The 23,174-nt window shown below is 42.1% G+C and overlaps 1 protein-coding gene across 2 annotated transcripts in view; it reads left to right on the top strand.

Annotated features, from left to right (window-relative positions):
* The window catches only part of PCSK5 (proprotein convertase subtilisin/kexin type 5), a 456,163-nt gene that overhangs the window by 179,080 nt on the left and 253,909 nt on the right, over positions 1–23,174 (top strand). For both annotated transcript variants that reach the window (XM_008691034.2, XM_040620237.1), the window contains exon 8: positions 16,390–16,602. In XM_008691034.2, the coding sequence (XP_008689256.2) occupies positions 16,390–16,602 (213 nt within the window). The remainder of the gene's footprint in view (positions 1–16,389; positions 16,603–23,174) is intronic.

Raw genomic sequence — 23,174 nt, 5'->3', positions numbered from 1 at the left:
ATGTATCAAGACAGATTTTCACAAAGGAAATATATTTTGCTCAGGGAATCCAAGTATCGATCACATCCATTCCTTCTGCTTGCTAACCAGAAAACGTAGCAAATATTGGATTTCAAAATGCTCCCCATTTGTTTACTATAAGATAAGTATTTGGTTCAGTAAAATGTGATACTCTTTTCAAAGACTAACAAAATCAGAATTGATTCAATTTAGAGCCTTTAGAATTAAGGAGCCAGCATTGCATTAGACAAAACCGTGTTGAACAAATCATGTCACAATTGACAACTTGCTCCTTTCCCCAGAGACTGCATTTTATTTGACGCTAAGGGGCTGTAAAATTAAATGCAGGAATTAGAAGAACATAATTGGAGTTGCATACAGTTAATGATGACGATGATGATGATAGTAGTGGTAATCATAATAACCATGATACTAAAACACTCAAGATTTGCCATTCTGTTAGCATATGGTCGTCAGTCCTCTGAGCCCCAAAATAGATAACGTTTAATATTCACAGTGGTCTCATAAGATAGATCCTGTTCTCCCCAATTTTACAGAAAATAGATACTAAGCGGAGCTAAACAAGTCAGAATGTGGGCCTCAGAGAAATCTGATAAATGATTTTGCACGTCGTCATTTCTGCTTTTTTGGGCACATCTGACCTCCTTGTATCATCCGTGACCACGCAGGGGAGCTTTTCTCCCGCACCTGCGGTGAAGGAATTTCTCACCTTCTACCTAAATCCTCCTCCTCCGTTTCTTCACTGAATGCCTTAGCTCCTCGCCTCGCTGAAGACGTGGCTCGATCAGTTCCCTCTCCTCTCCTCATCAAACCTTCCCTCTCGTCTGTGCTCCTGCCAGCCACATACCGTCAAGTCTATCTCAGAAGACAGAGGGGAGACTCTCTCTGCGGTTTTCTTCTATTTTTCCAATTACTGACTCATTTCTTTTTTGTCCCTGGGAAACCATTGTTCATCCTTGTCCTCTGCAAGCTCTTTTTCCATTGTCTCTTGAAGCCACTCATCAGAACCCTGACCCCTCGCTGCACTGAGTCTGTTCTTGTCAAGACCACAGTGACCTTCTTAGGTGAAACCCAGGGCTCTTCTCGGATCCCTTGTCTTCTGTCCTGGTGAGGAGGCCGGCCTGCCTGCCTCTTCGGTCCACAATAAAATACACACGCTCCAACCCTTCAGAACCCTTCTCTCCTTCTGTTTAGTGTATTTCCTTATCTTGCTGATGAATTGTCTCCTCCATAAAGGCCCAGAGCGTTTCGTTCCGTGCTAGATCCCAGCGACCTAAAACAGTGTCTGTTTAGTGATGAGTGAACAAATGTGTGGGTGAATTCCATGCCAGTTTTCTGCATCTACTGAGTGAATTTATGTTAAGGATCACACTTGGATTGGTTTTTTTAAATTAATATTATGGAAATGAGTTACTAACATAATGGAATTTCCTGGTGATTAATGCGCACAGACTACGGATTCAGACTCTCCTTGGGTTTCAGTACGTTCTTACCGTGTTCGAGTTAATTAGCCTCTCTGAGGATCAGTTTGTTTCTCTATAAAATGGAGCTAAATGCTAGTAATTCCTTTATAGGACTGTTGTGAGGAATATAAGATTAATGCCTGTAAAATATGCAGCAGAGTTTCTAGAACATAGTGAAGTCTCTAATTATGTTACGAGTCTTCATCGTTATCTCTTCTGAAAAGGCCAGGGTGATAAAAGTGAAAGAGCAATTAATCGTGCAGAATACTGTAAAAAGCCCTAATTGTCCAAAATCCCTGGATTAGTGGATTAATCCATTTCATATTTCTGAGTAATCCTTAAAGAAGGTAAATATACAGTCTTGAGATTATTATTAACGAATGTTCAAAATAAACGGAACAGAATATCCGAGAGAATATTTTCCGAAGTCTATTCCATAAAACACTAATTAATAAAATGCCCCAAGCAGGAGGGGAGGGGTGGAGGATTTTGCTACCTATAAATAAGCTCGAGAAATGCTACTTCTTATATGCTCCCTTTCGAAACTTAAAAGCATATTAAAGGCTCTGAGAAGTTCTGCAGTTAAGAGATGTGTGTAACTTGATCTACTCAATGTTCTAAATTTTAGCCACCCAGAAGCTTTTATTTGTGTGACTTGTTTTGGATTGGTGTTAAATTGAATTTCATTTTAAATTGTTTGGAACTGCTTTACGAAAATTCAGTTACACCCATTAGACCTTGAGAACCAAAACATTAGAACTAGAAAGAGTTTGAGTGGCTGAATTGTTTTTACCAACATTTGTGTGTTTGTTTGCTGGTTGACGTCACTACGGTTCACCCCGTCTACCTTCCTCAAATGTGGGATTTCTTCTTTTCTTCAGGCTAGTCATCCAGTAAGTCTTTCTTTCCTGTTTTACTTCCTAAAAGTCTCTAGAATGTGCCCTCTTGTCCTCACAATTAGAACCAGCGCCTCTCAGGCGGACTTGAGCCCTCAGTGTCCTTCCACAGCTTCCATTCTCCTGGCTTGCGCTTCAACTTTCAATTCAGCATGAACACTGCAGGCAAAGAAGTACTTGTTTGTATGTAAATCTTGTCCTTTGTCTTCTCTTTAAAACTCACCACTTCTCCCTCTGACCAACAAGGAATATTCTAAGCTTCTTAGAAGGGCACAAAGGGCTCTCACAATCTTGCCAGGGGTCTCAGAATCAAAATCTTACGTGTCATCCAAGGAAAGGACCATTTAAATGTTACTCTCATTCAAACTGACATGATTCCACTTACCGTGGTGAACCTTTGGCCTGGCTCCTTGGGATGACTGGCAAAGACTTCCTAGAGAGGAAACTCTGCTTTGTCTGCCCAGGCGGTTCTAAATAGGAAAATGATTTTATAAAATGAATGAGTCAGCTGACAGTGTGTCAGATATAAGTGACCTGACGTTTGGTATCAGAATAAGAAGCTAACAGCCTGGACTTTTCTTCGATAGACTCTTTATTCATTCATTTGTTCCTGATTGCATTCAGGAGACGTTCACATCGGGGGGTTATCAGCAGTCTGGGTACTTCGCTAGGTGGTGGGGAAAGATGAGTAACACTCAGCGGTTGTCTTTGGGAAGCTCACCGTGTAATGATGAATAAATGTTCTAAATAAAGTGCAGACATTCCCCAAGTTCCTTCAGCGGCTAGAATCTGATAAGCGATGAGAAGGACAGACTACCCAACACACAATTACAAAACTTTTGATGTTCAGTCCAGTTGCCTGCCATCATCTTTTTTTTTTTTTTTTGCTCCATTTGGGTTATTAAACTTTATTAATACATGGTGCATTTTTACATTCGTCAGCGGGCATCTCACACCTGGACAGCTTTTCACAATTTCCTGACAAGGGCATTTTATAACATCCTTTAGAAAATAAGCAAAAAATTGGAACTGAATCTTTTCCTTTTTTTTGTAATCAGAAAACCCTATTTCTCAGATAAGATTTCCCTTATTGTTTTGCTCAAGAAATAGTTCTCGGGTCCCCACTATGTGCCAAGTGGCATTTGGCATTTATCTTATTCTTATTTGGAGAAACCATGTAGCTCATTTCGCATATTGTAGGAGCACTGATTCTAGAGTGTACTTACCCATGTTATCTACGAGTATACTTCCTATTCCAGATCATTTTTCTTTGAGCTTTTTAGGCTTTGGGGTTCTCGATGAAAGCCTTCCAATGCATTCATCACAGAACCAATGTCAAGGATGGGGAAACAAAATTAGGTGAAATCCAAGTCATTGGCCCCCAATCTCCCTTCATCCCATCCTCACTCTGTTCTTCTCAAGGCCACCAGATGGAAACCAGGACATTTAATGAACATCTATTAGTACATGCCTGGCTGTCGAGTCTTTTATGAAGTCTCTGATTAATGTATCCCTTCCCATCATCAGTTTCCTTTTCAATTTACCAGATATTACACCTGATTGGATATTTGGAATATTGGCTAAAAACACAGCATTACTTTACAGTCACACACTGTCCCTTATATGTACCTACGTGCACATACACACAGTTCTCCACCCTTAAATTAAAGGCATATGTTTACCAGAAGGGGAGAGGTGGGGTATAATGAGCTTGTATAATAAATGCAGTAATAATAATCATAATAAAATTAACCAATTCCACTTGGGAAGAATGTATTTTTATCTGATACACATCCAGCTATAGCAGGCTTGGTACCAGTTTGCATTTTAATAAATGACAGATTGCTGTTAAATTAGTTGGCGAATGTTTTAAAACTTTGGCATCGTCTGTGGATAGGCAAAGATAGACAAGGGAGTTTATTTAATATGGGCTCCACTTAATCAAAATTGACTCTACCTGGGGTTTGTTGTAAAAATCCTCCGTTAGTATTTAACTATATCCTGGTGGAAACTCTGTGTCTTTAGAGCCGTAACAAAGCTAAGAAGTGATTTGCCAAATGGACCCAATCTAACATTTTCCATCTTGGACGCGAAGAGTTGTTTGTCTTTATAAATACATATGTGGTTTCACGTTCTGTAATCTTAAAGTTATCTGTTATCCAAGTATCAGATTTAGATTCCAATGTTATTGTGAACTGTGATGCATTTGTATGGGAAGGAGCACAAACTTCTCCCAGCCTTGTAGAGGTGCAAATGTCAAAGATTTACTGTCACCTTGTCCTCAGTTATAGAGATTCATTTTTTTTTAAGATTTTATTTATTTATTTGACAGAGAGAGACAGCCAACAAGAGAGGGAACACAAGCAGGGGGAGTGGGAGAGGAAGAAGCAGGCTCGTAGCAGAGGAGCCTGATGTGGGGCTCGATCCCATAACGCCAGGATCAGGCCCTGAGCCGAAGGCAGACACTTAACCGCTGTGCCACCCAGGCGCCCCTAGAGATTCATTTTTAACCCTGTGAGTTGTTTCTATTAACTTTAGCAAATGCCATTCTAATTCCCTCTGTTCTACCTAGGGATTAAGCAGATACCAGTAACAGACTTCCTTTTTCTTTTTTTTTTTCCCATTTGTTTTGTTCTCTAGATAGTGACATATAGGGGAGGATGTGAAGCCCTCACCACGGGCATCATTCTAGTACAGTCTGGATGTCCCTACTTACAGGGAAAATACAAAAATCCTACAGGATTTGATTAGGTCAAGTTAAGGTCCATACCAATCCTGAATTTCTGTGATTTAGAGCATAAATTTAAGAAAGGTAATGGAAATTTTCTTTAACAAAACTTGGCAGTAACTGGATAAAATTAAAAAAAAAAAAAGACGCCACTGTGAAATAAACAAGGATAAAGTGAACTGAGTTGATAGTAACAAATGACATTAAAGTACATGTGATTTTTATAACAGGTTTTTTTCACTTGTCCTGAGCTTACAGTTCTCTTCTTTTTTTTTTTTTTTTTTTTTTTTATTTATTTATTCGACAGAGATAGAGACAGACAGCAAGAGAGGGAACACAAGCAGGGGGAGTGGGAGAGGAAGAAGCAGGCTCATAGCGGAGGAGCCTGACGTGGGGCTCGATCCCATAACGCCGGGATCACGCCCTGAGCCAAAGGCAGACGCTTAACTGCTGTGCCACCCAGGCGCCCCTACAGTTCTCTTCTTTAAGAGGAAGACAATCAAACTTTAATATTCAGGATTGTAAACGTTACGATGACTATTATGGTAGCCACTTGGTTAGGCAGAAGGATGATCTTCATAGGACCTCACCAGTTTACAGATTTGGAAACTAAGTCTGAGCAAAGTAGGTAACCTGACCATTAAGAGGCATGAGTGTGGCTCTGACTCAGTCTGTCTTCTGGCACGTGAATGTTGTGTGAATCTGTACCTGTCAAGTGCATCACGTGGGCCTGTCTCTGCTCATTCACCTCTCTCCTCTGTAGCTGTCATTATGGTCATGGAAGTGGACGCTACCATAGGGACCTCGCTCTTCCTGAAGTCCTGGGAAACGTTGTTGGGGCAAACTGACTTGGCATATTCTCAACTTCACTGTATTGTCTCTTTCTCTTCCTCCCCGGATGCAAGCTGCGGGAAGGTAGAGAGTACTGACCTTAGAGTCACAGAGAGCCGGGTTGGAATCTTCTTGGTTTCCCTCCAGTGTTTTGACCCGGGTCAAGTTACTAAGTTATCAGAGCTTCTGCTTCCCTAAGAAAAGACTATGACAATGCTGACTTTGTAGAGCCCTCTTGAAGACTGACTGATCGCCCATCTGCAGGCTCAGACCTACTGCTGGTCTTCTCCTCAGAGGAAAGGCCATGTCTGATGCATCTGTAAGGACCCCAGACTACCCACTGCTGGATCTTGTCAATAACATAAGCTTAACATCAAGTGTAATCTCTTCAGAAGTGTGATTGGCTTTCATTGAAGTCAGGAATGTGTTTATGGGAAGAAACTGTGAAGGGCTGATTTTCTCTAGTTCAGAAATATTAAGGGCTGCTCCACAAAGACCAAGGTGGTTACTTCATGGAGTAGAGAGGCCTGTGACATTCAAACCCCCTGGTGGGCTTTGGAGGGGAGCAGCTTTCTTGCCCTCTCCATGTTGACCAGTCCCCCATGGTGAGGCATTCTGTAACCTAACGCAGAGAAGACTATAAATCTTTCATTACTGCTAGAGTTTCCCTCTGTCCTCCTTTCCAAACACCTTTCCAAACATTTGCAATAAATTCGTCTCATACCACTGTTGATAGTAAATATTTTGTATTCTCTACAAAAGGAATATTTCCACTTTTACTCCTTTAATAGAAATTTGAAGGTGTGGTATCTTCCTGGGCAGTTTCATAATAGGTAACTAATATTAATATTGGAAATGTCCTTCTCAATTTCATAAACCTGTCTCTCCTGAAACAATCCTGAGCATGAGTTTGCCTTTGCTCTGGGATGATCCAAGATATAGAAACTTTTCTCCTATATGTCATCTTGTTCTCCCCAAAATGGGAATGCTGGAATGGTGGATGTACCCCAAATGGCTGCCTTGGTGCTGTTAATTATTGATTGCGTTGGGGCACCTGGGTGGCTCAGTTGGTTAGGTGTCTGCCTTTGGCTCAGGTCATGATCCCAGGGTCCTGGGATCAAGCCCCGTGTCAGGTATTGTTATAGCAGCTTGGGATGAGGAGTTGAGAAACATAATTTGCATATTCCTCCTCCCAGCCAGCATTCCAGGTCCCCAGGCCATGGGAAAACAGCTTGAGTAGGGCTCGAATCTTGGAGGCTGTGGGAGTGACCGGAAGTAAATATTAACCTGATTTCGCAGAGGTTCAGTGAATCAGAAGAGGAAGACAGGCCTGAGAAAAAAATGGAGGCTTGATCATTATGAATTGACCGTAGAGAAAACATTAATACTAGGCAATTATTTGGAAATTGTTGATTTGGCAAATGAGATAAGGCAGGAGGAGAAAGGTGTTGGTGTTTTTTTGTTTGTTCTTTGTTTTGTTCAGTCCACTAAATCACGTTATGTCGCACTGTGAGGACCACCCCATTGCATTCGTACTCAGTGGGGATCAGCATTTCAGTCAAGATGGGAGTGGACCCATCTGGTTCCGGCTCTGCCAACCTCATTCCCTTAGTTTTCTGATGCAGGAATTTAAAATTTCAACGTATAAACCTCTTATGTATCCAGTTTTCAATAATATCTATAGCACATTATTCAGCTCCAAATTTTCCTTATGTAAAGTTCCTAAATGTACAGAATATCCCGAGGATCGTAGGAATAAAATTCTTTGCTTGAAAACATACTTATTTCCATTCATACACACACCTGGGTTTTAGTTCCTTCTAGATCTACTACCTTTTCTCCATGAAAGACGGGTTTTCTTTTCCCAGTGATTCTTGACAAATAAACAAAGTGAAAGAAATCTGCGCTGTTGTAGTACTGTTGTCGGGAGCCAAGGATCACGCCATGGCGCACTTGGGTGATAAAGTGTCAGAAGCTCAGCCTTCAGTGTCAACCCTTCTGAGGAAAGGCAGCTCCGGCACAGGATTGGTTCTACCAAGCCTTTAGTGAGTTGATGTTCTCCTGAATTTATATTTTGGCAGATAGGGTGGCTAAGCAACTCATTTTGTTTTTATTTTTTCTATGCACATGATAAACATAAATGTAGCTTTTTATCAGGAACCTGAGTCTGGGGGAGTTCTGCGTTCACAGAGTTGATTAGTTTTTATGCTAGTTTTGACCACTTATTCCAAATGTCCTTTTAGAAAACTGAGCTAAAGTCACCTTTAGGTTTCCTAAACTGAGAGCATCAGACTGCTCACTGAGATACTAGAACGTGAACAGTGCTGGAAAATTGCGTATACATAAGTATAAATGTCTTTATCGTTTCATCAGAAATGCTTGCAACTATTGTCACCAGTAGTCGGTTCCATAATCACAAATTGGGTTCTCTTTTCCTTTATAAAGGGAAGTTGGCTGCATTTGGTATGCGTGGCAAGCATATAAAATGGCTTTTCATTTGGGCATGGTAAACGTAATATCGCTAATAACTACATCTAATATATTTTCAGTGTATTAAAAAACCTACAAAACATTAAAAAATGCTTAATATACACGGCTTAGCCACACATCGTGTACACAGCAAATCAGAAGAGAGAAAGCCTGTTGCGGGGCGGAAAAGGTGGGTGAGGTTGAGATGAAGGGGAAGAGAGGGTGAAGTCCTATCACACAAGAAAAACTAGGAAGACAAAAATGGGGAGAAACAGCTTACCATTTGCAAAAGCCTTCTTCACCTCACTTTTAGTCCTTAAAAAAAAAATAACTGCATATGTATTTTCCATCTTTTTCAATCATCAACATGCTTGGACAGGTAAGTTACATAGAGTGAGAATGGTGAAGACCCGCCCACAGAGTATTTTTTGTAAGCCACTCTGTGGATATTGTGACAGTCCTTCCTCCAAATTCGATGTAGGGCTACGTGGCAGCTTGGGCGGTGGACACACTAAAGTGGGTATAGAAAGATGAAGAGCAGTGGGGGGAGGCGCTGGGGCCCAAGGAAGGTTGAACTCAGCAGGTGTTGGCTATCTGTTGAAATCATCTTTGGGAAGCATTGCTAAGCATTTTCAGCCCTAGAACTTTTGCTTGGAAACAAGTGGAATTAGCTGTTGGCTGCACTCCAGTTACCGAATAAACCATAATTGATGACAGTTTGGTTTTTCCTGAAAGTAGTTCTTCTGTTTCGCTTAATAATTCTGAGAGCACAATAATGAAATATTCGGAGAGCAGAAATGGAATCCAGTGGAACCTGGATACCCTTTACATCAGGCACTCCGACTCACAGAGGAAGTAGATCATAAAAATAAGGGTTGCCTGTGCGTACTTTCTGGGGGAGGGAAGACACCGCAGTAGAGTCCTGATGAAGTTAGCACTCTGGCATAGGATTGTTTCTGACGGAGCAGCGCTTCCCCTGCAGATTCCTAACCCTCAGAGGATACATCTCCTTTTACTCTTAAGAACATCTCGTTCCCTGGTGTTCTGGTGGGGGGTGGCGCACTGTCTTCCCTGGGTCCAGATGAGTCTCACCTAGAGCTGACCCTTGAACAGTGTGGACAGGAGGGCCACTGACCCCTTGCACAGTCCAAAATCCACGTATAACTTTTGATTCCCCCAAAACTTAATTACGTGACCAGCAGTCTTATTGATAACCCATGATTAACATACATTTTGTATGTTATATGTATTGTATACTGTCTTTTTATAATAAAGTAGGCTAGAGAAAAGAAAATGTTATTAAGATCATAAGGAAGACAAGGTACATTTACACCGCTGTACTGTATTTATTAAGAAAAAAATCACATATGAGTGGATTCATGGAGTTCAAACCTGAGTTGTTCAAGGGTCAACTGTAATTAATTTTCCTACCCCAGTCCCCATCTTGCCCCAAAGAACTGATTGAAAAAATAAGTCACAGGCTTTAGTCTTTCCCAAAGACGTCTTACTGTATCCATAGCATGACTACATTTTCTTGGTCCATTCCCAAAGAAGACTTTGTTCCACCAAATTCTACCAGAATCGTCTCCTAGGCATTGGAAGTTGTGTGACTATCTGCTCCTGACTTGTCCTCAATTAGGGATTATATTTCTTCTTGGATTACTTTTTAGGTCACCTTTAAGACGACTTTGCTTTCATGTGAATCATCTCTCCTACTGATGATAATAATTCAAAGGGTTATTAACAATTGCTTTAAAAAGCAGTGTATATTTAGAATTCTGGAACATTTTGTGTGAGAGCTACAGATGACTTTCAGAAGTGTGTTAATGTTGTCTTGCCTTTATATTATGTTTCTAAACCAGACCTATTTCTGTCAATGAACCTGCTCTGTTAAGGAACCAGCTTGATTTTGTTATCAAAGATGAACAGTTCTTTCTTCATATCTCAGCTACCACATATTATGGGTGTCCTTGTCTTTCCTCTGCCTCTTCTGGCCTGAAACCCCTCTATCTGTGATCCAAGTGTGGAAGAGCTTCTTTGGAGGGTGTTGCTCTTTTCTCACCAAGAGAACAAATATCAAAGAAAGATGGCGAGCGGAATGGTGAAGGGCTTTGGCAACTGGGTATGCAGGCTATGCTTGGAAGACGTCACAGATAAAGGAAAGTTCCTCATCATGTGTTGTATCGTCCTGTCTCTTGGTGTTGACACACACAGATAGGTACTTTCTGATCAGACTTAGGGACCTCCATCCCCTGTCTTCCACCACATTCTGGTGATATGTTGGCTTGCCTGTTACTTAGTGTTGCTTGGTTTTCTAATCTGTAAAATACATCTCTAACTTGCTGGGATTGCTCTAAATTCACTAATATTTGTGAAAGCACCAGCACAGTGTCCAGCCACATTTTTTTTTTAATTTCAGGAATCTCTGGTCACTTATTCGTGCCCCTTTAATAATATTTTCTAAGTGATACGGGAAAGAAAGTAATATTAGAATACTAAATAAAATCTGACCACATTGGCTGAAAAATTATCACACCATTTTTAAAAAAGAAAGTTGGTTCCATCGAACTCTCTAGCTTTCAAAACCTGGCTTGGGGTGTAGGATTTAATTGGTAATGCTCTGTAAAGTAGCCTTTTCTGACCTCCAGAAACACAAGAAAATCCAGTTCCTTTCTAGCCTTCAGTAATAAAATTTGGGGGCATTATAAATTGATGTTTGTAGGACATACACGAGAAGAAACACATGCACAATTAAATACACAATGAAAAAGAATAGAGTTTGGTCAAATGGATCTTACATGGATTTCACAAAATATTTTGCCTTGAGTTCACTAACTTTTAACTTGGTACTCAATTAAATTGGAGGATTTTTTTTTCTTTTTTCATCCAAAGCCATATTTAAATAACCAGTTGCAAACATAATACTTTACCAAACTAGAAAATGTCATTTCCTACACTTTGGGAAAATATGTGTCTCCAGATTCTTTACTCTTTATTCTACTCTGCCCACCTTCCTTTCTTTCCCTACATTCCCACATTAAGATTTCATTCTTAAATTACTCTGAATTTTTGGAGAAATATCCAGATTCTCTTTTACCACATATGTTTTGATTTTCTGAATATTGCACACTAATGGAAATCTGCTGTGCCTCTGTAGTAAATAAATCTTTGAATTGCTAATTGTTTCAGATTAACCCCATAGATCTATAGCATAGATCTTTATGGCATTTTCAGCCCACAAATTAGCCTGTTTATTTCTGGGGCTTTAATCATAAACCATACACATATGCATAAGGGTCAGAATGCCTGGTAGATAGTGAGGCATGGCGGCAGCATCTGTATATTCTGTTGCCTCCATGGGGGGGCAGGCCACCCTTTATCTCCCCCTCTTCCCTTGTATTAGCCTGGGCCACCATAACGGAATACCACAGACCTGGTGGCTTAACAACAGAAATGTATCTTCTCGAAGTCCAGAGGCTGGAAGTCTGGAAGTCCATGATCCCAGTGCCAGCAGAGTTGGGTTCTGGTGACACCTCTCTCCTCAGCTTAAGAGACAGCCACCTTCTTGCTGTGTCTTTACTGTATTTAATACAGTTGCATTGGGGTTAAGATGTCACCGAATGAATTTGAAGGGTAGGGGACACAACTCCATGACACAGCTTAAGGACAATGCCAGGTGTCTCCCATGAGATTGTCCAGATCCTCTCTCCCCTTCTCTCCACAAGCTCCACGCTCAGGGATACTGATCCCTATGGCCTCCCAGGTCCTCAGGCTTCTGGGAGAGAGATGGAGAGGAGAAAGAGACTAGGGTCTCAGTACATATTCCCCTGGCCCCCTCCCAGCAGGGCCACCATGGGTTGGTATGTCCCCTAATCATTTCTCAACTCATACTAGCCCCTCTGTTTCCAGTTCCAGTGACCCCCACGCACACACCCCAACTTCCTTGCATCATAAGGGGTGGGTGGTTATTGATCTCATACTGTCCTTTGATGTTTCCCTTCACCATACCCAGTAGTAAAAGAATTCCTTCAAATTATCTTTGATAGAGGGATGTCACCTCTCTCTGGAAAGGACATTTCCAGGGCAGTGGCAACCTACTGTTCTTTCAACCATTCTTTCTTTCAGCCCAGCAGATGTCCTGGTCCCCATAATAATGACCTAGTTCCTTCACAGGGGTGTCCTCTCTGGAAGCCGCCATGGTAGAATGACTTGTGGACCTACTTCTGAGGCAGCCCTGGTCAGGTTGGGATTTCTAGGCAGAATTTTGCATCTGAACCTCCATCCTTCTCCCTGAGAATGCTCAGGACCATGCATGCATCCTTTCTTTATCATTTGAGTCCTGACACCAAGTCTGGAAAGAACTTGGAGGCTGCTCTGCTCTTAGGTTCTAAAGCCAAGTTCCAGTGAAGACCCTAGAGCTTTGGCTACAAACAGTACAGCAACCACCAGCCTTGTTTTTGCCCAAAAGAAGACTATTGTTGAGGGTTAAGGGCACAGGCTTTAGCTCCAGTTGGATTTGAAACTCTGGCTCTGGCGTTCATGAGCATTTCTGAGCCTCAGTTTACCCATCTATGAAATGATGATATAGATTTGAATTGTGCAGAATAATGTTTGTATGGTGCTTAGTGCATAGTAAGTTTCTATAAATGTTAGTCTCTGCTGCTTTTAGTGCACAATGAACCTACTGTGTGTAAAACCCCTCTTGATCATAAAGTAAAAATTATCTCTTAAGAATTGGCCCTGTGGGGGCACCTGGGTGGCTCAGTCGTTAAGCATCTGCCTTTGGCTCAGGTCATGATCTCAGGGTCCTGGGATCCAGCCCCACATCGGGCTCCCTGCTCAGCGGGAAGCCTGCTTCTCCCTCCCCCACTCCACCTGCTGGTGTTCTGTCTCTCGCTGTGTCTCTCTCTGTCTAATAAATAAAATTAAAAAAAAAAAAAAGAATTGGCCCTATGTTTCCCCTCTTAAGAGGGGAATAAATGTGTTTCTGTTTATAAAAATCATATATGGTCATGGAGGGATGGTATAAAAAAGAAAAAAAAAATCTTTCTTAATCTTACCAAGCAGAATTAAGTTCTGTTACGTTGTCACTTTATGGTCGCTTCATGCATATAACTTTATATACATTAACTTCTTTACACACACACACACACACTCAGGCACACATTTTTTTTTCTAAACTGAGACCATATTATATCATTTTGTATCCTCCATTTATAATTACACGGTGAACATAAAAGTACCTTCTAAATATTTTCTTATTAAATATTCTTTTAAAACTGAGTACGTTTTTAAAGATCTTTTCGGTGAATTTTACACATAGGGACCCAGTCATAATTTTGTATAGGCGTGTATATGTGATTATGCCATACGTGCTTTTTCGTGGTTTTATGGTTCTTAATCTAGTATCTGTTCCAGTGCTGTTTAAACCAGAAGCGCTTTCGCATTAGTTCATGCATTCTCTTGACCTGTCAGAGAAAGCTCCACTGTCACTATGTTTTTTGCCAGCAACACAGTCCCTCAGTGTGTGATAGAGAGAGTACATATTGATGATGAATTAGACCCTTCCTTCTCTGGCTGTAATGTTCTGTCTCTGAGGTGAGGATCTGAGTCAGTCACCAGAGTTTCTCAATCTGGCCATCCACACCATAGTGAGGAGTAATTCCTTCTAGAGATTTACAAAGCATTGAACAAAATCCTTCGTTTATGATGGCTTAGTGATTTTTGCCTCCTTCTGTACATTTCAGGAATATTTTGATGACAAACTGAAGGATGGTAAACCAGACCCAGCTGTCTAGTGGCAAGAACATCCAGAACTTTCTCTCCCTCTCTCTTCATGAATTTTTCCCATTCCTGTGCGATCATATTGCATTTTTCCACGTTGAAAGACAAAAAGAAATCTATGTTCAGGTCAAATTGTGTCATAAATATTCTCTTCCTTGAGGTTTCAAGGTCAGAGACAGTTTATCAAGGATATTTCAAATTCTTTGTCATCTCTCTTTCCTTGGCTCTTTTACCAGAAATTCCAAAACAGCATCCCAAATACTTTCCCTCCACCTGAGACCATAAAAGCTAGGGCCTGGAAGCGAGAAAGAGGTTCAGCCATCCCCAGCAAGTGACGTCGGTTCGCAGTCTCTAATTACCAAATGATAGATTTGGCCTCTGTGTCCTTCAATGTGACTTCTGGTTTTAAAAAGGTTAAATTTCTGAGGGGTTCAGCTCCAGCTATTCGGAGAAATACACTTCACTTTGGCTAACTTCTCTCTTTTCTTCTGAAGATCTTATCTTACGGAACCAAATAGTCATTATGCTTTGGAACGTCTATGTTCTACTTTGCTTCTTCTCCTTAATCATTTTATGACCTCAGGAAACTCTGCAAATGGATGCCAAGTTTTGGCATAAAGAATGTAACCCCATCTCCTAGCCTTGTAAGAAAAATTTCACGGATCGGGTTGAAGAAGGTATCCGCCATTTCCAGACATGGCACCATCCGCCATGTTTGGAAAAAACATCCGATTGTGCCTCCCGTAGAGTTTTCCAATGAACAATCACTTATCAAATTCTACAGCAGGGGACTCTGTTTCATTTTGTTTAACTTAAAGTTTCCCAAACATACTTAATCTTGAAATGTTTTTTTATTTCTGGTAGCATCCATTAACATCCTTCATAATTAGTGTCCCTGCCGTACACAAAGGAGGCACAATTCTAAAAGGTACATCATCCCTAATTCTGCTCCTCACCAACAGTGTGACCTGAGGATAAATCACATAACCTCTCCACACCTCATGTTGCTCATATGTTAACTGAGGGAGCATAAGAGCCCCTATTTCATATAGATGAAGAGTTAGCGCACTAGTATAGGTCTGTACTAATTACAGCTAATGATAGTCCAACTCTGGGGTCTGGCTGTGTGGCTTCAAATTTTGTCCTTCCACTTCCTAGCTATTTGACCTTGGGAACGTTTCTTAATTTCTGTAGCTCAATTCTTCATCTGTATAATGGGGACAAAAATTGTACCATTCCCACAGGGTTATTGGAAGAGTTCAGTCTGATTCATGTAAAACAATTATAATTGTGCCTGGTCCATGGTGGGTACCTAATGAACGTTAGGCCTCTTATTGTCATCATTGGTGTTCTTGTGACTTCTATGACTGTGACATGTGAAAAGGTTTAAGTTTTTTTATTGGGATATAATTGGCATATAACATTGTATTCATTTCAAGCATACAAAAGAATGCTTTGGTATTTGTATATTGGGAAATGAGTACCACAGTGGGTCTAGAGCTTTTAAGATCTATTCTCTTAGCGATTTTCAAATAAATGATACAGGATTATTAACTGTAGTCACCAGGGTGTACATTACATCCAGATTATTTTAGTTTGTAAAAGCAACTCCTCTTGGGGCGCCCGGGTGGCTGAGTCAGTTAAGCATCTGACTCTTGATTTCAGCTCAGGTCCTGATCTCAGGGTCGTGAGATCGAGCCCTGGGTTGGGCTTCGTGCAAGATTCTCTCTCTCAGCCTCTCCCCACCCTCCACATGCTTTTTCTCTTTCTCCTTAAAAAAAATAAAAATTAGGGGTGCCTGGGTGGCTCAGTCGTTAAGCGTCTGCCTTCGGCTCAGGGCGTGATCCCGGCGTTCTGGGATCGAGCCCCACGTCGGGCTCCTCCGCTGTGAGCGTGCTTCTTCCTCTCCCACTCCCCCTGCTTGTGTTCCCTCTCTCGCTGGCTGTCTCTCTCTCTGTGTCAAATAAATAAATAAAAAATAAAATCTTTAAAAAATAAAATAAAATAATAAAAATAAAAAATTAATAAAATAAAAGCAACTCTTCTTACCTCAAAAAACAGCTTTCATCCAGCATATTACCAAAATAGCATCACAGCCCTCCTATAAATATTTGATGTGCCCTGTTGATATTGATCTCTGCATTTAAAGTCTGTGATCTGTGTCTTCTATCATTTAACTTTTTCTGTGTGCGAACAGGGGCGGCGAGGCCTCGGCTCTGTTTTTGTCTGGGCCTCAGGAAATGGTGGAAGGAGCAAAGACCACTGTTCGTGTGACGGCTACACCAACAGCATCTACACCATCTCCATCAGCAGCACAGCCGAGAGTGGCAAGAAGCCTTGGTACCTGGAAGAGTGTTCGTCCACGCTGGCCACCACCTACAGCAGCGGGGAGTCGTACGATAAGAAAATAGTATGTAATATTTGAGTGTCTATCATGATTTATTCATGTATCTTTCACAGTGAGAGACAAAGGAAGAACCATAAGCTTATATGCACGAGTGATATATGGAAATAGACATAACATATGTCTTGCTCAATCCAAGTATTTGTAAATGGCGTCATTCTATTACCGATTCCTGCAACTTGCTTGTCCGGGTCATTACCACATTACCAGTGTGGAATGTGGTCTTAGACATGAGTCCGCTTCAGTTTAGTTGAAGACACAGAATGGTCTGCATTCACCTTGGTGAGTTAGTGGCAGAGGAGAGACTCGTTCTGACTCTCATCCCAGTTCCCTTGTCACCCTGTCCCCATACCACCTTCAAAACTTCAAAGTCCTGTGTGACCTGCTTACCACGCGTCCTGCTCTCTCTGCACACAGCAAACTGAGTAAGAGTTCAGTTTTCAGGCCCAGCCTGCCCGGGTTTTGTGGACTGTTGAACTATCTGTTGTAAGCTGGGTAACTGTAGACACGTGACTTAATTTTTCTGTTTCAACATCCTTGCCTGTAAAATGTGAGCATTTAGGATTACGTAGCTCGGAGTTATTACAGAAACGAGGACAAAGTACATAAAAAGTGCTTTGCACACTACTTGACCCCTCAGGGAAGGTTCTGGCTTTTGGAGTGCCCAGCACATCAGCGGTGCCTCTGATGGGAAATTTCAAACGCCTTTGCACTTTGCTTTTTTCTTGATCATAGTTTTATAACCCGTCTCAGGATTTGTCTTTCTAAAGTGAAGCTAAGCTGCTTTCCTTGATACATTTTAGCCTGAGGCTAAGACCCTGCTCTCAGGTCTTAGAGATTCATGCAAATTTGGGTCACATCTGACTTACACAGCAGTAGAAATACAGGTGATAGGATACTGTTCCCGTCATGTAGTCTTTTATCCACATCCATTTGCTTTTTCTTGATTCCTGGTTATTATATAATTGCCATGTGTGGCTTCTCAGCTACTTTTCACTAACTTTAGTTACAGTTTTTGGATTGATTGAAATAGAAATTGCCAGGGCACCTGGGTGGCACAGCGGTTAAGCGTCTGCCTTCGGCTCAGGGCGTGATCCCGGCGTTATGGGATCGAGCCCCATGTCAGGCTCCTCCGCTATGAGCCTGCTTCTTCCTCTCCCACTCCCCCTGCTTGTGTTCCCTCTCTCGCTGGCTTTCTCTATCTCTGTCTAATAAATAAATAAAAATCTTAAAAAAAAAAAAAATTGCCTACCCATATATGTATCCCATCTGCCCCTATCTTTCCCTAATTCCTCCACAATAACTGGATTAAAAAATGTGCATTGGGACGCCTGCATGGCTCAGTCAGTTAGGCATCTGCTTCCGGCTCAGGTCATGATCCCAGAGTCATCGGGCTCCTTGCTCAGCCGGATGTCTGCTTCTCCCTCTGCTTGTTTCTCCCTCTGCTTGTGCTCTGTCTCTCTCTTTCTCTCTCTCAACTAAACAAATAAAATCTTAAACACACATACATGAGTCCGCCATTAAGTACCTCCATCATTCATTAGTAAACATTGCAATACAAAGTAAAACATAAAAGGAGAAAATACAGAGGCGACAAGTTTTGCCGTTTCCTGGCTTTCGTAATGGGAAAGTGACGTTCCATGATATTTTACCTTCAGTATGAAAATGTTATAATCTGGGAGTACCCCCTTATGCTCTCAGATTTGCTTGTCTCTCAGTACTCAGGGTCACGGTCCTCTAAAACGGAGTGACATTTGTCAGTTCTGCACCATAAAAATCCTGATGGAACTCTTTGGAATAAGAATTCTCTTTCTGTACCTCTCGGGTCTGAAGGCAAACTTGCCATTGCTGGTGGATATGCCCATTGACTCCTTTTTTGCTTGTGAGATGGTTGCCATGGAGAGGGTATTGTAAAGTTCCATAAATGCCTTTCTTAAGAGAAATGTATAATCAATCCAGCAGGCAAAATCTCAAAGGAGAAGGAAGGGTTTTCTGGGTCCTGGATGGGAGAACGCAGTATGGACAGAGGGACCTCAAAATCCTTATGTGATATTTACTTCCTAGACTTGACCTTCTTGGGCCCTCATCATGCTGTGATGCTATGGTAGCTGCTATGACTGCCACCCCCACCACGACAGGTGGTCGTTGAGGCTTCTCCCAGGGATGCACAGAATGATCCAGTCACTGGGTGAATCCAGTCAGTCACAGCCTTCACTTTCTCCCTATTTGCTACTTCTGATACCACAGCCTTTCCTGACTCACTGTATATATTTAACTTATAGTTGATTCTACCTTCTGTTTCATCTCTTTCTCCCATTTTCATCACAGCAATTTATTAGTAATTTTTCTCCATCCAGCTCTTAGAGTCTCTTTATTTTTCGTGAATCTCCAAATCACCATAAATTGGAGAGGAAATTTGCTAACTCTTTCAAGCTAGAGTCTCTAGCTTCGGACAGATCACTCAGTGGCTCAGTGAACCTCACAGAGTCTCAGTGGCGCCGTCTATAAAATGCAGGTAAAACCCTTGCCAGCCTCATAGATTTTTGTTGAAGATGAGATGCTGCACGTAAGGTACTCACACCGCTCTGGCACGATGAGCTGCTCAGGAGTGGCTGGTACCGCTGTTCCCTAAGTCGGTGTAGCATTCTGCATCCCGGGAGGCGAGGCTGGCCATTTTTCCAGCGGTTGTTAATAGGGGCTCTTGTTGCACCTCGATTTTTCCAATCTACAAAATAGTGCGATCTGTACCACCTACCCCATAAAGAAAGGCACTTTGATCGTGAACATGTTAACGGTTTGAACATGAGTAGAGTTGGCAACGACATCAGCCTTTTACGGTCCAGCTGACCCCTTTTCCTCCTAGACGTCAGAATGACAAATAATCCTGTGTCGTGCCTGGGACCTTTTCTTCACCAGGCTTTGAACCAGATGCCCTTGGTCCCTCGGAGATGCCCGCTTCCCGGCCATGGCATTGTGATTGAGTGTTGCAGGAATGGCGGTGTCTGTCTCCCTTTGTTCTGGGGCTCTCCTCCCCGGGCCATTCATTTCCTCGTGCCATTGGCGGCAGCTTCGGGAGAGCACGGTTGTCATGTCTTATTTGTAGAGCACCTTTGTGATTTGAACCAGGCAGAAGCCGAGGATTCAGAAGAGAGGAAAGATCCCTCTGCTTCTGGAAAAGCACTTCTGTTGAATAAATTTTACTTGTCCTCAACAGAATGGCTTTGCATGGTATGCAAGCAGGAAAACCTTGCCCTGGGTTTCAGAACAGCCAGAACACGGTCTCTTGCTTTCCTGCCCCCGCTGTTAGTACAGTCGTGGACCTTGGTGTTTCATTCATGCTTTAACAGATTCAGATCAGTAATAGCCTTATATCTCTTTCCAGGAGGTGAGGCATCCAAAATACTAAGATTACTTTAATAAGAAGCTCTCCTGCAAGCTAAATAGAAATCAGTTGAAATGACTGGTTATTATAAAGCCATATGATCAAATCATATGTTTTTATTCACAATATTGCATACATCTTATTCCATGTCAAATATGTTATACATTCATGGTTATATTAACATGCCACAAATATGGCATTTTTTTCATCCTTCTAATTAGTGCCAGGTACTGAGCTATGCACATTAAATGCATCGTCTCATAGGATCCTCAAAACTCTACGCAGGACGACCAGGTACCATCCTCGCTTTACAGATAAGGAAACTAGTGCTTGAAAGGGTAAAAGAAACACAGTCCGTAAGTGGTAGAGCCTGGATTTCCACCGAGTCAGGATGGACGCCCAAGCCCATCTTATAACCAGCACGCAGTCGTGCTTTGAATACTTTCAAAGGACATCCACTATTGAGCTGTCTGAGAGAACGGTGCTGCTCCTGCCGGTTCGGGGTTCTCTTCACAGTGACAAAATATATATACACACATATATGTGTGTACATACACAAAAATTATATATATATATATATATATATATATATATATACACACACACATACACATATATATATACATACATACATACATATGTGTGTGTATATGTATATATATGTGTATATATATATACCTGAGACAGGCCAAACATATATACATATACATACATATACATACATACATATATATATATGTATGTATATGTATGTATATGTATATATATGTGTGTGTGTATTATTTTTCACTACCTGGCAGATTTATTTTAATTTTCATACCATAAGACCTTCTCATAATCCCCTAAGACAATCAGTCCTCTTGCAGAAACCTAAAGCTCTTTGCCAGTCTGGGTTGCTGGGTCCTGCGGCACGACATGTCAGCGCTGAGCTCCTCCAGGTTATGCCTTTTGTGTGAGGGTCAAACGAGGGCTGTCTGTCTTGTGACAAGAGTCGTCTTTTAAGGCACCATTCCCCCAGATAGCGCTTAATTTATACCTCTTCTCGAGTATCCCGTCCCTGAAAATCGGGGCACTCCCCTCCCCCACTCTTTTTATCTGTTCGGTTTTCTTTCTCGTGTCCTTAGAACGACTTCGTACATTGCACGTTTTCTTGCTGTCTGTTTTGCACACTAGATTGGAAACTACGTGAGGTTGAAGACTTTGCCTTGTTCCTTCCCAGAGCCTGAGCTGAGTAAACAGTCCTGCGTAAATCACGATCAGACATTGGGAAGGATGGGAGCTTCAGAAGTTGTTTATATAGCTACAGGAAGACGGGGAGATGCTCTGTTTCTTTAAGAGAAACTCCTTCTTCTGGTAGGTTGGTGAAAGGCAAAAGGTATTTGACAATAAAATATTTGGCATACGAAATGGCCCACAGGAATCTTGCTACGTGATAAAGCTGTACCTTTCTTCGTGTCGAAGAGCATTAAAGATCCCATTGGTAACCCTTCACTGGCTCCTGAAATTTCTCCCCCGTTCTGTTTGGGGAATACAGCTTCTCTTTCTCTCCCCAGCCCCTCCCATCATTAAATTATCTCTTTCTTTGGGGACTAGTTCAACCTTTGCCCTCTTTCCTCTAGTAATTTGTCTTAGAGGTTGGAAGATGACGGTGATTGTATTCCTCCCGGGAGGGGTCTTACGAGCCAAGGGTTGAGAATATATGCTCTGCTCAGCCCTCTCCTGACGTCATGCTATTTATTTGTGTTCAAAACAAACGTGCCGCCTGGGGTATCTCAGGCTTGGACTGAGCGACCAGTTCCATGTGGAGGAATTCTCTTACTGCTTTCAATGTTCCTAAGCAGCTACACGTTTTCTTGTTTTGCAGAAACGTCCCACTCCCCACTCCCCCCATCCCCCAACCCCCCAAATCATTATTCAGGTGCGGCTACCATTCACACTGGGGTTAATTTCGATCATCTGTCTCTTCTTTTGATTTGAGAAATGTCACTATTTTTTCAAGCAGAAGACTAGCAAACCCAGATGCGTGTAGTGTGTTTGGAAGTTGGACGCATAGTGTCTTGAGAATGTTAAAAAGAGGAAAGGACAGGGGCACCTGGGTGGCCCAGTCGGTGAAGCATCTGCCTTCGGCTCAGGTCATGATCCCAGGATGCTGGGATCGAGTCCCCCATCATGCTTGCTGCTCAGTGGGGGGTCTGCATCTCCCTGTCTCCCTCTGCTCCTCCCCCCCTCTCCTACTCGTGCTTGCTCTCTCTCATTTACTCTCTCTCTCAAATAAATAAAATCTTTAAAAAAAAAAGAAAGGACACTTTGTTCCTGAAAAGTTCTGATTTCCACTATGGCCTCAAGAAGAGTGTCGATGCCCGCTTGCCAACGGGAGCTGGATCTCAAGGCCAGTTCCGCCGCCATGGCCGTTGGTGGTCTGGAACGGCCACTTTGGCTCTCGCGGATGGCTACCCCCCGTAACTCAGCTTTCTCTTTTGCTGCCACGTCAGGACTTACCCAGCTCTTCAGTAGCTATGTGTCCTTAGGCACGTTGGTCTCTCTGAGCCTCCCATTTCCCGAATTAATAGTGTATCTTGCACGCAGAGTTCCTGTGCATTTAAATGTAGTTTTATACACACACGGGAGTGTGCACACGTGTGAACACCTGTTGCATGTTGTCCCGCTCGTTGCAAGTGGTGGTAGTTTTCTAAGCCGTCCAGTCTGTGCTAATAATAGCAGTGGTGAGGGATAGCTATACTTTAGCCCCTGGATTATATGTACGCACATACACACGTAATGTTTGTAGATGGCTTACAAGTTTATGTGAGTTTTATTTGGAGATTTGACCTAAAAAAAGCTGGAAGTCTTTCCTAATAATTGGGGGAGTTTAAGGTATAGAACAAAATGAGTCTGGGGGAGCTCGATGTTAGTAATTCAACTTAGCCAGTAAATGCCATGCTTCTGCGCCTTGCCTAGCGTGGAGCTGAACATGCTGGAAATGCAAAAATGGTATAAGATGGCTTCGTCCTCCAACGATAGCAGCCTCACATTTGTAAGCAAAACCTCACATTTGTGCTTCGCGTTTTTCGATTCCCGTAGCAACATGGGACTGGAGTTTTATGTGGACTCCTTGGTCGTGATTAAATTTTATACCAGACTTCAGTGGAACCCAGAAAGCATTAATTGGCCCTCTATTCCATTTTATTTTGCTGTG

The sequence above is a fragment of the Ursus maritimus genome, unplaced genomic scaffold (assembly GCF_017311325.1).
Source record: "Ursus maritimus isolate PB19 unplaced genomic scaffold, ASM1731132v1 scaffold_34, whole genome shotgun sequence".
Lineage (NCBI taxonomy): Eukaryota > Metazoa > Chordata > Mammalia > Carnivora > Ursidae > Ursus > Ursus maritimus.
This window is presented reverse-complemented; position numbering and strand designations above follow the sequence as displayed.